Raw genomic sequence first — 13,348 nt, forward strand, 5'->3', positions numbered from 1 at the left:
CAAAGACTTATGGGACGAAGGTTGAAGTTATGTGGGAATGCGAGTGGAAGCATGCTAAACAAAACAATCCTGCCGTTGTCAAATTTATGTCTACATACACACACCCGGCATGACTGAAAACTAGAGACAGCCTCTTTGGTGGTAGGACAAATGCTTACAAGCTATACTACAAAGCTAAGGAGGGCGAGAAAATCAGGTATTTGGATTTCACAAGCTTATACCCATACTGTCAGGCTAGGAAAAGCTACCCCATAGGTCACCCTCAGATAATTTTCAAAGACTTTGAACCTCTCGAAAATTATTATGGCTTAGTCAAATAAACGATGCATCTGCCGCGATGGCTACTTCACCCGTTCTACCCTATCGCTGTAATGGGAAATTAATGTTCCCTCTCTGTCGAACATGCGCTTAACTCTCTGTCGAACATCAGACTACACCCTGTCACCACAACGATGAAGAAAGGTCGATTTCAGGATGCTGGGTTATTATCGAGCTGATGAAAGCTATTGAGAAGGGTTATGTGGTAGTCAGGATAGACGAGGTGTGGCATTTCCCCCAAAGCTCAGACACACTATTTTCTGACTATGTGAAAACTTTTCTGCAGTACAAGCAGGAGGCTAGTGGTTACCCAGAGCATGCAGTGTCAGAGGCCGACAAGAGAGCCTATATTGAAGACTATTTTGAAAAGGAGAATATTCGGTTGAATCCTGATAAAATATGCGTGAATCAAGCCCGGGGATCCATCAACAAACTTCTCCTCAACAGCCTCTGGGGGCACTTCTCAATGAGGGAAAATCTACCCGTAGCAGAAATGTTGAAAGACCCTGAACAGTTTGCTCAATACATTTTTGGTGACGAGTATGACGTCACCCACTTTTCGTTTGTCTTGGAAGACGTGGCGTTGATTCAGTGGCGTCATGCAAATGGTGGACAAACTCGCGACATAAACATGCCTTGGTGCTTTCACAACGGCTCATGCACGATTAGAATTGTACAATCTTATGGATAAGCTGGGTGACAGATTGTTGTACAGTGACACAGACAGTGTTTCTAAGGATGGTGACTGGGAACCGTCCTTAGGGCCATATCTAGGAGGTCTGGCGGATGAAATAGGCGGCAGGGATTACATCACAGAATTTTGCTCGGGCGGTCCAAAGACATAGTGGTAAAACGTGTATGAAAGCAAAAGGAATTACTCTGAATGCTGAAAATTCAAAGGTGATCAAGTTAGACACGCTGATTGACCTCGTTGACCATTATGTGGTAAATAGAGACAGCACTCAACACATACTTGCACGCACTGATGATTGTGAGAGATAAAAAGCAACTCACGCTGAAAAACAAATCAGTCATTAAGCGTTTTAAAGTTGTGTACAACAAACGTGTCCTACTTTCTGATTTCTCGACACTGCCTTATGGGTACTGAGAGAGGTATGGATAGATCTATTCAGGGTTTGAGAGACGTCACAAATTTTGATTTTAGATTCAACACCCTTTCTCTTGTGTAATAAGTGGACCTTCAAACTCGGGAAAAACGTTTTTTGTAAAGATGCTGATTGCTAATGCAATGTGACAATGTGATTTCTGATAAAATTGAAAACATTGTATCCATTTTTGACTGTTGGCAACCGCTTTACGATGAGTTAATGAAGATAAGAGACATCAAGTTCGTTGAAGGGATACCCAGCACTCTAGGTGACGACAACCTCCTGCCTGTGGCTAAGAATAATTTATTAATTTTTGACGATGTGATGAAAGACGCTAGTAATAACCACCAGGTTGAAAAGGTGTTTACGCAATATGTACATCACCGCAACCTCAGTGCCATCTACCTGGTATAGAATTTGTTTTTTCAGGGTAAAACTAGCATAACGATCAGTTTGAATACAAATTATCTGATTTTGTTTAAGAACCCCAGAGACAATAATAAAATAAATGTACTGGCCGGGCAAATGTACCCTGGTAATACAAAGTATTTTATGGCATGTTTTGAAAATGCCACAGAAAAGCCTTACGGATATCTCCTGATTGATTATAAAGCCAAAACACCGGACGCATATCGTCTCAGAACAGATTTACTTTCAGAGGTTTGTCCAGAAAAAGAGTTGAGACGATATATAAGAGATATGTCGGCTAGGATTCATAGGAACTTACCACTTTTGAAACTGTTACTTAAAGCTAAACCTTCACAGAGACGACTCATTTTGCAATCAGCGTCAAATGAGTTAATCTTAACCCTGTGTGAAGTGGCTTTTAACATTCTCAGTGGTACCATACCACTTACAAATTCACAATATAAAAAGTTGGAGAAGAAGAAAACAGAGATAAAGTTTATTGCGGATAAAAAGATTGGCGTACGTAGGAAAAAACAAGCTATTAATCAAAGGGGGGGGGATTCCTTCTTCCACTCTTAAGTGTGGCTGTTCGGTTTATAAGTAGTCTAATTGCATCGAGACAGAGTTAAATCTGATGGAATATGCTGAGAAAATGTATTTAGTCCCCCAACGCCACTTGGATAGATTAAGGAATAACTGTGCCCCTATACCTATAAAAACAGACTGTGGAAAACGACTTGGACGCCTCTATAAAGAATGTTTTGAGTAGAGATGATTTGGACCCACACGAGAAAGCCAAGCAATACACATAATTATTGCATAGATACTTGTCCTTGGTTAAGCAGGGGGAACTCGGAACTAATACTTCAACGCTGGCTGTACCATCACCTTCTGTAAAGAATGATGCAGAGCAGACTTTACCAGGAACACAAACCACCGCTGGTTAAAGAAGTTTTGAAAAACATGCCAGAGAAGCAGAAAGAATGCTCAATACATTTTAGATAAGATGTTTCAATCGAAAGACGTGGCTTCTTGGAATGAATCAGGTGAATTTATTTTAAATGGTACCGTTATTCCTGGTACTCACATATTTGATTTAGTGAAAAGTGTTACAGCGCCACAAATGGTGAATGTTAGAAAGAGACTGCTGGGTTGGCACAAATTCCTTAGAGCTATTGCGACTCTAAACATACCGCTTTCTACAGTTCCAAACCGCCGTGTTAAAGACGAAATCAATTCATTTAAAAACACTGGCGCATCTGGTTACGCGACACCCACAAGAACCCCAGAAACTCCTATGTTTAGATCTCCGATTTTGGACACTGCCTAGTGGCTCTCCTTTTAAAATGTACTGTTGTGAAATATGTAGCATTTTCTACCTTTTGTTTTTTTATTTTTACTGTTAAATGTGTTTTCACTTCTTACTACGGTGTGTTTTTAATTCACACTATGAAATGTGTTTTTATTCCTACTATGAAATGTGTTTTGTATATTGCAACATTGTTCATAAATGAAACTTTGACTTTGTATAATTTTGCTGTCTTGTTTTATTTTCCATCATCATCACAGTACATTAAAGTTTGAACATTTATGAACGTTATGCACATTTATGAACAGTTATGAACATTTTCCCCATTTGTACATGTTGAACACAGTTAAACATATTAGAAATACACACACAGGGTTGTAATTTTTCACAAATTGCAAGACTATGTTATCATTTTTAACCAAATTATCAGAATATTTAGACATTACATATTCATAGTTTAACCCTCTTGACATGTGATAGAGGAAAAAAATGCAGTGTTCACCACAAGTGATCGACATAAGGTCTTGAACCTGCTTGTTTGAGAATTGTAGTTTTGAACACAAGTTCTTAAAAACGTATAGATGGATGGTGGAAAAAGTTTGTGGTTTGGTTTGTTTCCAAAACTATCAAAAAAACACCCGATACGATCCTCGGTTATGTAAATGGTAAATGGACTGCATTTATATAGCGCTTTTATCCAAAGCGCTTTACAATTGATGCCTCTCATTCGCCAGAGCAGTTAGAGGTTAGGGGTTAGGTGTCTTGCTCAAGGACACTTCGACATGCCCAGGGCGGGGTTTGAACCGGCAACCCTCCGACTGCCAGACAATCGGTCTTACCTCCTGAGCTATATCGCCCTCACGCACCTCATGTAGACCGCTGGCCAGTGTTCCCCAGGGAGATCCGAGCTGTGTGTATTAATTATTACCAATGAAGGTAGTTTCTGTACAGGTCTTTCAGGTAACTGGTCATACGCTAACACACCAAGAAAATGCGTATTTGCAGAAATTTTGTCCATAATGGCTGTGAGTTGTACAGTGTTCATTGTCTCAGTAGTAATCTACCAGGATCTGTCTACGGTTGGATACTTCAATTATGCTATCAAATATCGCGTAAACTATCAGTTTGATAGTATGTAGCAGAGGCTGTCTGAAACGAGTTTCCAACCATAGATTTCCAGCCTTAATTAGAGATAAATGTTGACTGCATTTATCGGGTGTGAGGTTATGCATAGAGTGTGTCGCCGTTCAAAAAGTCTTCTCGGTCTGTAGGCTCTCGAAACTACACCAAGGAGGGAAATAGTTCGGAGTGAAGGTTTATGCAGAATGTCTTCCTCTGTTGCTGTTGGAAAAAGGTTATTCTTTAAGCAGCCTGTGAATACTGTATCTATGTTTTACTATCCCCGCTGATCTTACTCGTTATATCTGACTCCATATTAATTAATAAGTTATGTTCCAAATTAGAATTTAGGCTTGATTTAGAATGGACCTCAGTTCGTCTGAAGTTCTACACCGAGGGTCAACGCAGTTTCACCCGGTACGCACCGCGGATACGCCCGTAACGACAATTTAACTAGCTGTTTGCAGACGACACAGCGGTTGTGAGATTTCCCTCATGGGGAGTATAACCTAATTAAGGTTCAGGGACTCCGAAAGGGCCAATATTGGTCATCCCAGGATCAACTTGGTTCTGCTGACGGTCCCGCCTTAACTGAAAACTTGGTGATCAAACAAGTCCAACGGGCAGTTCCCTAGTCATAATTGGGGGAAACCGACTTAGAGGGCTGTTACAAGAACGAAACATTGACCAAGACCACACAAATCAAGTCATTAACAGTTTTAATGTCAGGTAGGTTATACACTTAAAATAATCAATTTGTCGTTTCAGAATTTAGAAAATAGTAAAACAATAAAAGTACATCATATCAAAGATAAAGATGAGCATACCTGACAGCAGTCTACACACAGAAAGAGTCTTGTGTGGGAAGTCTGATTGCAGATTCCCAGAGGGCCCTGTTCCTCTCCTATAAGAACCCAGCGCAGGCAGGTGGATGTCGCCACAAAAGGCTCATAAAACCATAAATTTACTTGGAGGGGGGAAGATTGGAATTTGGTTCAGACAGGATCAGACAGATGGATTTACCAGGAGGAGTGTCCAAAAAATACAGTTGACTTCCAAATTTATTAAAATAGATTTTCTCTAGGTTTGCTGGTTTTAAAACCTAAACCAGAGCATCACTCGCACAGAGACCATAAAAACCATACCAAATATGAATATTTGTTCTCGTGATTGTCATGAAAACTCTGAAAAACATGAAATAACTGTACAATCTTTTACATGAACCAACTGTCAACTCTCAATGTCTGTCCACAGTGTATCAAGATTGCATAGTGTAGTGTATCAATGTATTCGACCCAAATCGGGATTTATTTCCTAACAAAAAGTGTGCGTGAGTAAATTTCTCTCCTTATGAAGGTTGGGAGACAAGTTACCCAGTGACACCAGGTGAGGGCACTGTGGCTGTCCCTCAACTGTCCTGAGCAATTTGCCCCATTTTCGCCATGTGATTTTATTACTTGCCATCGGAAACCTCCAGGATGTTGGGATAATTTTAGAATTGCTTTACCATAGAAAAGAGGTGTCACCTGTTAACTGTCGCAAAACCAGATGCCAAGGTCTTACGGGTCACTCTGTCCCGACAATATCAGACTCTGCACCTGGCGAATTGCTTTACGACAGTCAGAGAGGAAATTCCACTCTAGGCCTGTTCCCGTGGGCCTTACAGATTCCCCTCTCTGGCCCCGTGGGACAAACAGAACGCTGTCCCAGGGGTCACTGAAAATGCCCAACTTTGACAGCAGTCCAGGTCCGGTGTTTATGGTCTCAAGCCCGGTCTCGCTGGCAACTGGAGGGGGCTGAGAACCAAAGCAGCATGAGTGGAGGTGCGCAGAGAGTGTATTAGGTGTCGAAAATAACAGCATTGAACCAGGGTGATGGTAAAGATGACTGCGCTAGCGATGACGCACCCTCGGAACACCCAATCCCACCAGGTGTACGCGTCCTGGGCGGACCGGGTAGAGGAGCTGGCCAGGATCTCCGCTGTTCTTTTGGCCAGATTCACCTCCACCTGAGCCTGGTTGATGTGGTAATTGGTGTCACGGATGATCTGTTCTACCAAACTCATTAGGTCAGTCAGGGCCCGCGTTCCTTGTTCGTAGAATGTGTCCTCCCACCACGGGGAGACGTCTCCCTCCAGTGGAACTCGGCCTAGAATGTTGATCTGACCCATGGCCAAATCTTCCGTCACTTCCAAGCAGAAAGTGTGGTTTGCTGGACAGGTCAGACCTCCATACGAGAAAGAGTTCATCTCGCTGATGACGCACCATTGTGTGTGGGAAACCTGGATAGCGTCAGCGTGGCCATGCAAAGACTGCACACTAATGAATTTGGTATCATTGGGAGAAAAAGGTTGCAAGGTGTTACAGGTACAGATGATATAGCTAGAGGTTTCATGACAACACATGCGAGTGGTGAATATGGTCTCTGTGCCCCTCATAGTGATATACCCGGTAAGGTGATCTAATTTTAGAATCTGATTCTTCACTACTACGCCGATAGAGCGTATGGTAGTGGAATTTGGGTACACCTGTTCTGGGTGAATTAAAGGAAAAGAAACAAAGAACCCAATACATCCCACACATTCAGTCCCTGTGTACATCATAAAAGTTGTCAATAATTCGGCATGCTTTATGTCTTTCATTTTTTCTGACACAATCCACCTGTGCAGGTCTAAAGTTTCTATCAAATCATTTAGAACATGCCTCGGGGGTTTGCGCAGACGAAGGTCTAAAATCTCTTGTCTGGCAGCAGTAAACAGATCCTGAGCATATGTTCTGCAGGCTAAGGCACGCTCGATGGTACGGGTCTGATTGAATAATGAATGGCTGATGGCAAGAAGCGCCTGCGCTTCGGACCTTACAGCCTTAATGATATTCTCATTGCTATTAGTGAGGTGTTGGAAACCAGTGGCCACTTGATTTGCCAACCATGCTGAGTATTGAGATTGTTTTGTTATTTTATAGGTGTTTGCAATAGAGTTACCTGAACCGAAAAGACCTGTAACATCTCCGAACAAGTCTCGCTTAGAGCGTACGGGTGGAATTTGAACGGCAAGTCTGCCTTTATAATCAGAAACTAAATCATCGAGCCGTGCCTGCAGCCATGCATATGTTTTGTCCTTTATGTCACAATGGGTTACATAAGCTGACAGGATGTTCGAGATATTGTAACTAACATGCGCCATTACAAGATTTACGTCATGTAATAAGGTTTTGTTTACATTTCCCTTAATGAGACCACCAGGAGGGAGAGGGTAGGTCTTAGGACACTGCGTGGGCTTGTGATATCCGCAGGTGGTTAAATTAAAACAATGATGCCGAGTCCAAGTGCAGTTCTGGGGACTGGTGTAAGTCTCCAGACTAGCCTCGCATCGCCCCACGCAGTATGTCCCCTCCTTCCGGCTGGTCCAGATGAAGGCTTTAAGTCCACTGCGGTCGTTAATAGAGGAGGAGGTTACATTGAAAATTAACTCTGTGTATCCTATGTGTGTTTGATTATGTGGCTCGGTATGGGTGCATCGATAGGTGCTCGGCTCTAGATCCATCGTGCGGTAGCACTTTTTTGGATCTAAGCCATGGTTATTTTCATAATGTAGCAGATGTAAGCTGCCAATGTCAGCGCCTGGGTACTCTTTAAGCTTGTACCAGGCTGTGGTGTTGGGTTGTGTGAATTTTATGGGCTGCAAAAGTGTGTAGCCAGTTACTGTCCTGGATGGGAGATGGGTGGAACCTGACCTACAGCAAATTTTTGCGGCACAATTTGGTTCCGGTGCTATCCCGGGAGGTCATGTAACTGGTTCCCTTGGCGGTATGGTGATATGAGGTGTGGATGGCCCCTTAAAATATCGCCACACCCATCTCCCACATTTCAGATGGTAGTTCAGGAGGATACGCTGCCCCAGCTTCACACATGAGTCCCCTGACACCCTCCTGGTATCCGGCACCCATGGGATTGCTGCAGCAAGCCTAGAATGGGAAAGACACAAAGGAAACACGGTTAATTCTCTTCAGCACCTTTGAACAATTTACATTGGGACATGTGGTACCACTTTAGCTTCCCCCGGATGGTCACGGCTATACAGCTGTTGCAGACAGCTTTCACTTCATATGGCCCATGCCATCGGGGAGCAAAAGCGTCTTGCTTCACAAAGACTCGTACCATGATCATGTCCCCCTCTGTAAATTTAGTTTCAGAGGTGGGGTTAAACTGACGCTCATTCTGCAGGTCAGACTGCTGCTGTCTCAGCACAGCCTGAGCATGTAGCATCTTGAGCCGCTCCTGCAGTTGAGCCAGCACCACCTGCTGTTTTATCCGCACCAACGGTCCCAGGTCGGCAGGGGAAATTGCTGGGTCAATGGGCAGTTTCATCACCCTCCCGGTCATAAGCTCATATGGGCTAATGCCTGTAGCTTTGGAGGGTGTAGCCCTTAAGACAGTCAGAACGGTGGGCAGAGCCTCAATCCACCCATTCTGGTGCTGTGCCATTTGTTTGGCAATGCCCTCTTTAATTGTGCGGTTCACCCGCTCAACCATTCCGGAGCTCTGAGGTCTGTAAGGGATATGAAGTTTTTGCTTTATATTCAACATCTTGCACATGTCTTTAGTCACCTGGCCTGTGAAATGAGTCCCCTGATCAGATTCAATTTGCATCGGCGCTCCCCAGAGGGGGATAATCTGGTTCGCCAGCACTCGTGCCACAGTATTCGCGGTGTTATTACGTGTGGGAATTGCTTCAACCCATTTGGAGAATTTATCAATGATCACGAGGCAATAGCGATACCCCCCCTTGGCACTGGGAAGCGGACCAATGAAATCTAACTGGAGGGACTCCCATGGCCCTTTTGGAGGGTCTGGCCGCCGCAGGTTCATGCGACCACGCTTACCCTGGTTGACAGTGGCACACACAAGACATGAATCACACCATTGCTTAACATCCAAAGACATCTGCGGCCACCAGAAGTACCGCTTTATCAATTTGATTGTTTTATCAGCTGCCACATGTGCATATTCATGGTACATTGCGATGATTGGTTTTTGAAGACTAGCAGGAATGACATATCTACCATCCCGTAGCACTATGCCCTCTTCGACTGTCACCAGCTGGTCCTGCTTTAAGTGTGGTATGAGTTCATCCCCCTCCTCCCACAGCTCCTGCTGATATTGCTTGAGGTCAAAGGGAGTAACCTGAATCGCACTCACAGCAGGGCCCAATGAAGTCTCCTGCTGCCAGTCATCACCGCATGAAGCAGCTAATTTAGCTAGGTGATCAGCAATGCTGTTATTTTTTTCATGCACATCTGGATTTTTTGTAATGTGCGCTCGCACTTTAATTACTGAAAGGGGAGCTTTGCGGTCCTGAGTCGCTTGCCATATCGCAGTAACAATATTAAAATGTTTTATCGGCGCTCCGGCAGCCGTGAGAAACTTGCGCAGTTGCCACTGAGCCATGAAATCATGCACCACCCCGAACGCATAGCGGCTATCAGTATATACGCATAACGATTCGGGGTGGGCTTTAATGGCTTCTAGCAACGCGACAAGCTCAGCTTCCTGTGCTGACATCCTAGGAGACAACTTAAATAACAACTGTTGGCTATTTTTAGAGTTGTCCTGAGGGACCCAGACCGCACATCCCGCATGAAATCGGCCCTCACTCCAGAACCGCGAGCCATCAATATACGCTCGGGTCTGACCAGGCAGTTCTACCTCACCAACCGGGCTTTGCACCTCTGGTCTCGGTTCACAGATGTGCGGCTGACCTTCTATGTCCCCAAGCAGATGCGGTAGGATTCGGTTGTTTTCTACCGTGATCTCACGCGCCTGAATATCAGTTAGCCATCTTGCTAACCTGTGAGATGATACGCCTTTGATTTGGCCCTGCATCAGCATTCGAACCGGCGTGTGCATTGTGTGCACAACAACAGGTTGAAACCCCACAATAGGTTCTGTTGTTGTTAACATCCAATGAACTGCAAGGACGTGCTGCGTACATGGGTCAAATCCCTGCTCGACTGGAGATTTTTTGCGACTGTAGTATGCAATTGGACGCAACAACCCCCCATGCTCTTGAGCTAACACGCCACTAAGTGTATTTGCGTGCGCGTCCACCTGAATATGAAATGGTTTAGACGGATTAGGCAAACCTAATGCCGGAGCCACGCACAAACGCTGTTTCAAAGCTGTAAATGCAGCATCGTGCTCCTCAGTCCATTCAAGCACATCGGATGGCTTAGATTTCCCTTTTAACAGGCTGTACAACGGGGCCGCAGTTTCAGCAAAATCCGGGATGAAATCACGTAGATAATTAGCTGTTCCCAACACTTTTTGTAACGCATTTAAAGTGTAGGGTCGGGGTAGTTCCGCAATACTTTTACGCCTGTCCTCCGTCAAAGCACGGTGATTTTGACTAAGGGTGTAGCCTAAATAGTGGACTTCTTTTTGCGCAAGTTGTGCCTTCTCTTTATTAAGCTTAAATCCTGCCTTCCCCAGGGTCTGTACTACTGTGTCCACTACTTGGAGGTGGTCCTTGAGTGATCCCCCCGTCGCCACTAGGATGTCATCCACATAGTGGATGACATCACCCGTTGCCAGCAGCGGTCCCAAAACATCAGCTACTGCTCTATGGAAAATGGCTGGACTATTGTGGTATCCCTGTGGCATTCTTTCCCAGGTGTACTGAATCTGATTAACAGTAAATGCCAATTTCCACTGGTCCCTTCGCTTAACCTTAAGGGACCAAAAGCCATTTTTGATGTCCAGAACAGTAAACCAACACGCATCGGTTGATATCTGAGTCAAGATAGTAGATGGGTTTGCCACAATAGCTGTGGCCCTGGGCAATACATGATTGAGACGCTGATAATCAATACAGAGACGCCATTTACCATTTGGCTTTGGCACCGGTAGACAGGGAGAGTTAGCGGTTGAGCTGCACCGCCGAACAATACCTCTCATTTTGAGTTGTTTAACTATTTCATGTACCGCGGCCTCCGCCTCTGGTTTAATGCGGTATTGCTTTTGGGGGGGAGGTGGATCCCCCTCAATACCAACTTCAAAGTCCACAAGGCCACAATCATGTTCATGATTGGCCCAAACATCGCTATGTTTGCTAATCAATTGCTGGATGGGATCTGCAGTGGATATAGACATAATGCGGTTTCCCGGAGGGCGCTGTTTTGCAGCCCTTTCAGTTCTTATTTCAATTTGTTTTTCAAGACAATGAATCACAAATCCGTATTTCCGCATTATCTCCATGCCCAGTATAGTCCCTTCTCCATTACCCGGCAGATACCAAAACGGCTAGCACTACCACTCCCAGATTAAGTTTAACGGGTTGTGTCCGAGTAGCTATCATAAGGGTACCGGCTATGCCTTTAATTTGACTAGTTTGGTCCGTAAGAGGTAATAGTATATCCGTGCAGGAGCATGCAGCACCGGTATCGACTAAAACATTAACTAATCGGCCTCCAAGACTAGCTCGTATTTTAATCCGGTTTCCACTAGGAATAATGCTCCCGAGCGCAAGGGAGGCCACGCACCCCTATTGTGAATCCTCATAATTGGCAGCTAACGCTGCCAATTCTGCTTGGAGCGCACTATAGGGGTTGCTCACGGCTTTTTGGGCTTGCTCAGCTGAGCGTCGCTCGCTGGCCATCGGGTTGCTCTGCATTATTAATTTTCCCAGCTCCAGCAGTATGCGTTTATCATTTTTGGATGCCTGTCTGGGAAGGCCCAATTTTTCTCTTAGCCTGAAGCACTGATCGAGGTTATGATTGGTCTTATGACAGTATACGCATCCCGGCTGTGAGCTACCATTGCCATCTATTGCATCCTTTGCCCCTTTCCCTTCGGCTACCCAGTGAGCCGCAAAAACAGAGCGAAGCTTGCCTTGCTTTTGTAGCCGGTTCTCTATTTTTGAAGCCCATTCCACCAATGACCGGTAGGTATTCTCTGGTGGGTCAGCTCCATTGGCTAATGCTTGCTGGATATGGGACCCCGCATTGTTTTTCAGGAGCTGCAACAGCACTTCCTGATCACGGTTCGCTTGCTCCAAGCCCGAGTGCTCTTTGAAAGATACCCACATTTTCTCGGCATACACTTCAAAGGCTTCCTTAGGTCCCTGCTTTATGTCGAGGATCTTATGCCACGCCGCATGCGTTGGACCCCGCAATTGCAACAAAGCCTCCTTAAGTCGGTCATATACCTCATTGTCTAGCTCACCCTCCTGTTTAACCACAATCCTCCCCGATCGCAGTTCCGGCATTTTAGACCTCAGCTCCTCTGGGATCGTAAGGAGGATAATCTGCCATATGTCCCGAAGCTCTAAATTATATACCGAGGCTTGCAACATGAGGTTGTCCCAGTAGGGCTGGAATGGGCCTTTTCTAGGCATCATCCCTACAACCTCCTTGTGCCTAGAACATTCTTCGCAAGTTAACGGGCGGCTAATCAGGGTAACAGCGTCATCAGCATCCGTCATGGTTTTTAATACGGCTATCCGCGCCGGCTTATGGAAACTTGTGCTAGTTCTATGACGAGTCATTACGGGGCTTCGCTGCCTAGGCTCCTCAGGCCGGTTAGGACGATAATAAAATTCACTCTCAGGCCTCTCAGAGACAGACGTACCCGGCATGCTTGGGGTTGCAGAAGGCCGCTTACGCACATGACTGTATTTTCCCGAAGAAGAGATATCCTCACGGGTTTTATCTCCTAGGGCTAATATATCCTCATCCTCGCTATCCTCAGGCATGCCACCACTGGCGAACTCAACTCCCCCTTGTCGAATGGCCGAGATAGGCAATCCAACTTTGCCGCAACAAGCCTCTAAGGCCTCGGCATAGGTTTTGCTCTTCTCAAGCTCCCTCTCCAAACCAGTAATTCGCATTCGCAGAGCGTTACTCTGGATTGCCCAGTTCTGTTTGTCAAATGCAAAGGATTCTACCTCTGCTCGCAGTTTTCTTAACTCATCTGAGCGCGATCTTTCCAACTCTCTAGTGCTAATCACAGCTCTCACATTTGCAGATAACGCAGCTAGATCGTTTCGGCGCAACAGGTAAACAAGTACAGCAGGAAGTTTTCGATATTG

General features: G+C 45.1%; 1 protein-coding gene across 1 annotated transcript in view; it reads right to left on the bottom strand.

Moving 5' to 3' along the window:
- LOC118219790 overlaps nt 1-8,037 on the bottom strand; it is a 30,815-nt gene extending 22,778 nt beyond the window's left edge. Inside the window, exon 1 of the mRNA XM_035403200.1 lies at nt 7,261-8,037. Coding sequence (XP_035259091.1) covers nt 7,261-7,807 — 547 coding nt within the window. The 5' untranslated portion in view covers nt 7,808-8,037. The remainder of the gene's footprint in view (nt 1-7,260) is intronic.
- Nucleotides 8,038-13,348: the final 5,311 nt, after the last annotated feature.

The sequence above is a fragment of the Anguilla anguilla genome, chromosome 2 (genome assembly GCF_013347855.1).
Source record: "Anguilla anguilla isolate fAngAng1 chromosome 2, fAngAng1.pri, whole genome shotgun sequence".
In the NCBI taxonomy this organism is placed as follows: domain Eukaryota; kingdom Metazoa; phylum Chordata; class Actinopteri; order Anguilliformes; family Anguillidae; genus Anguilla; species Anguilla anguilla.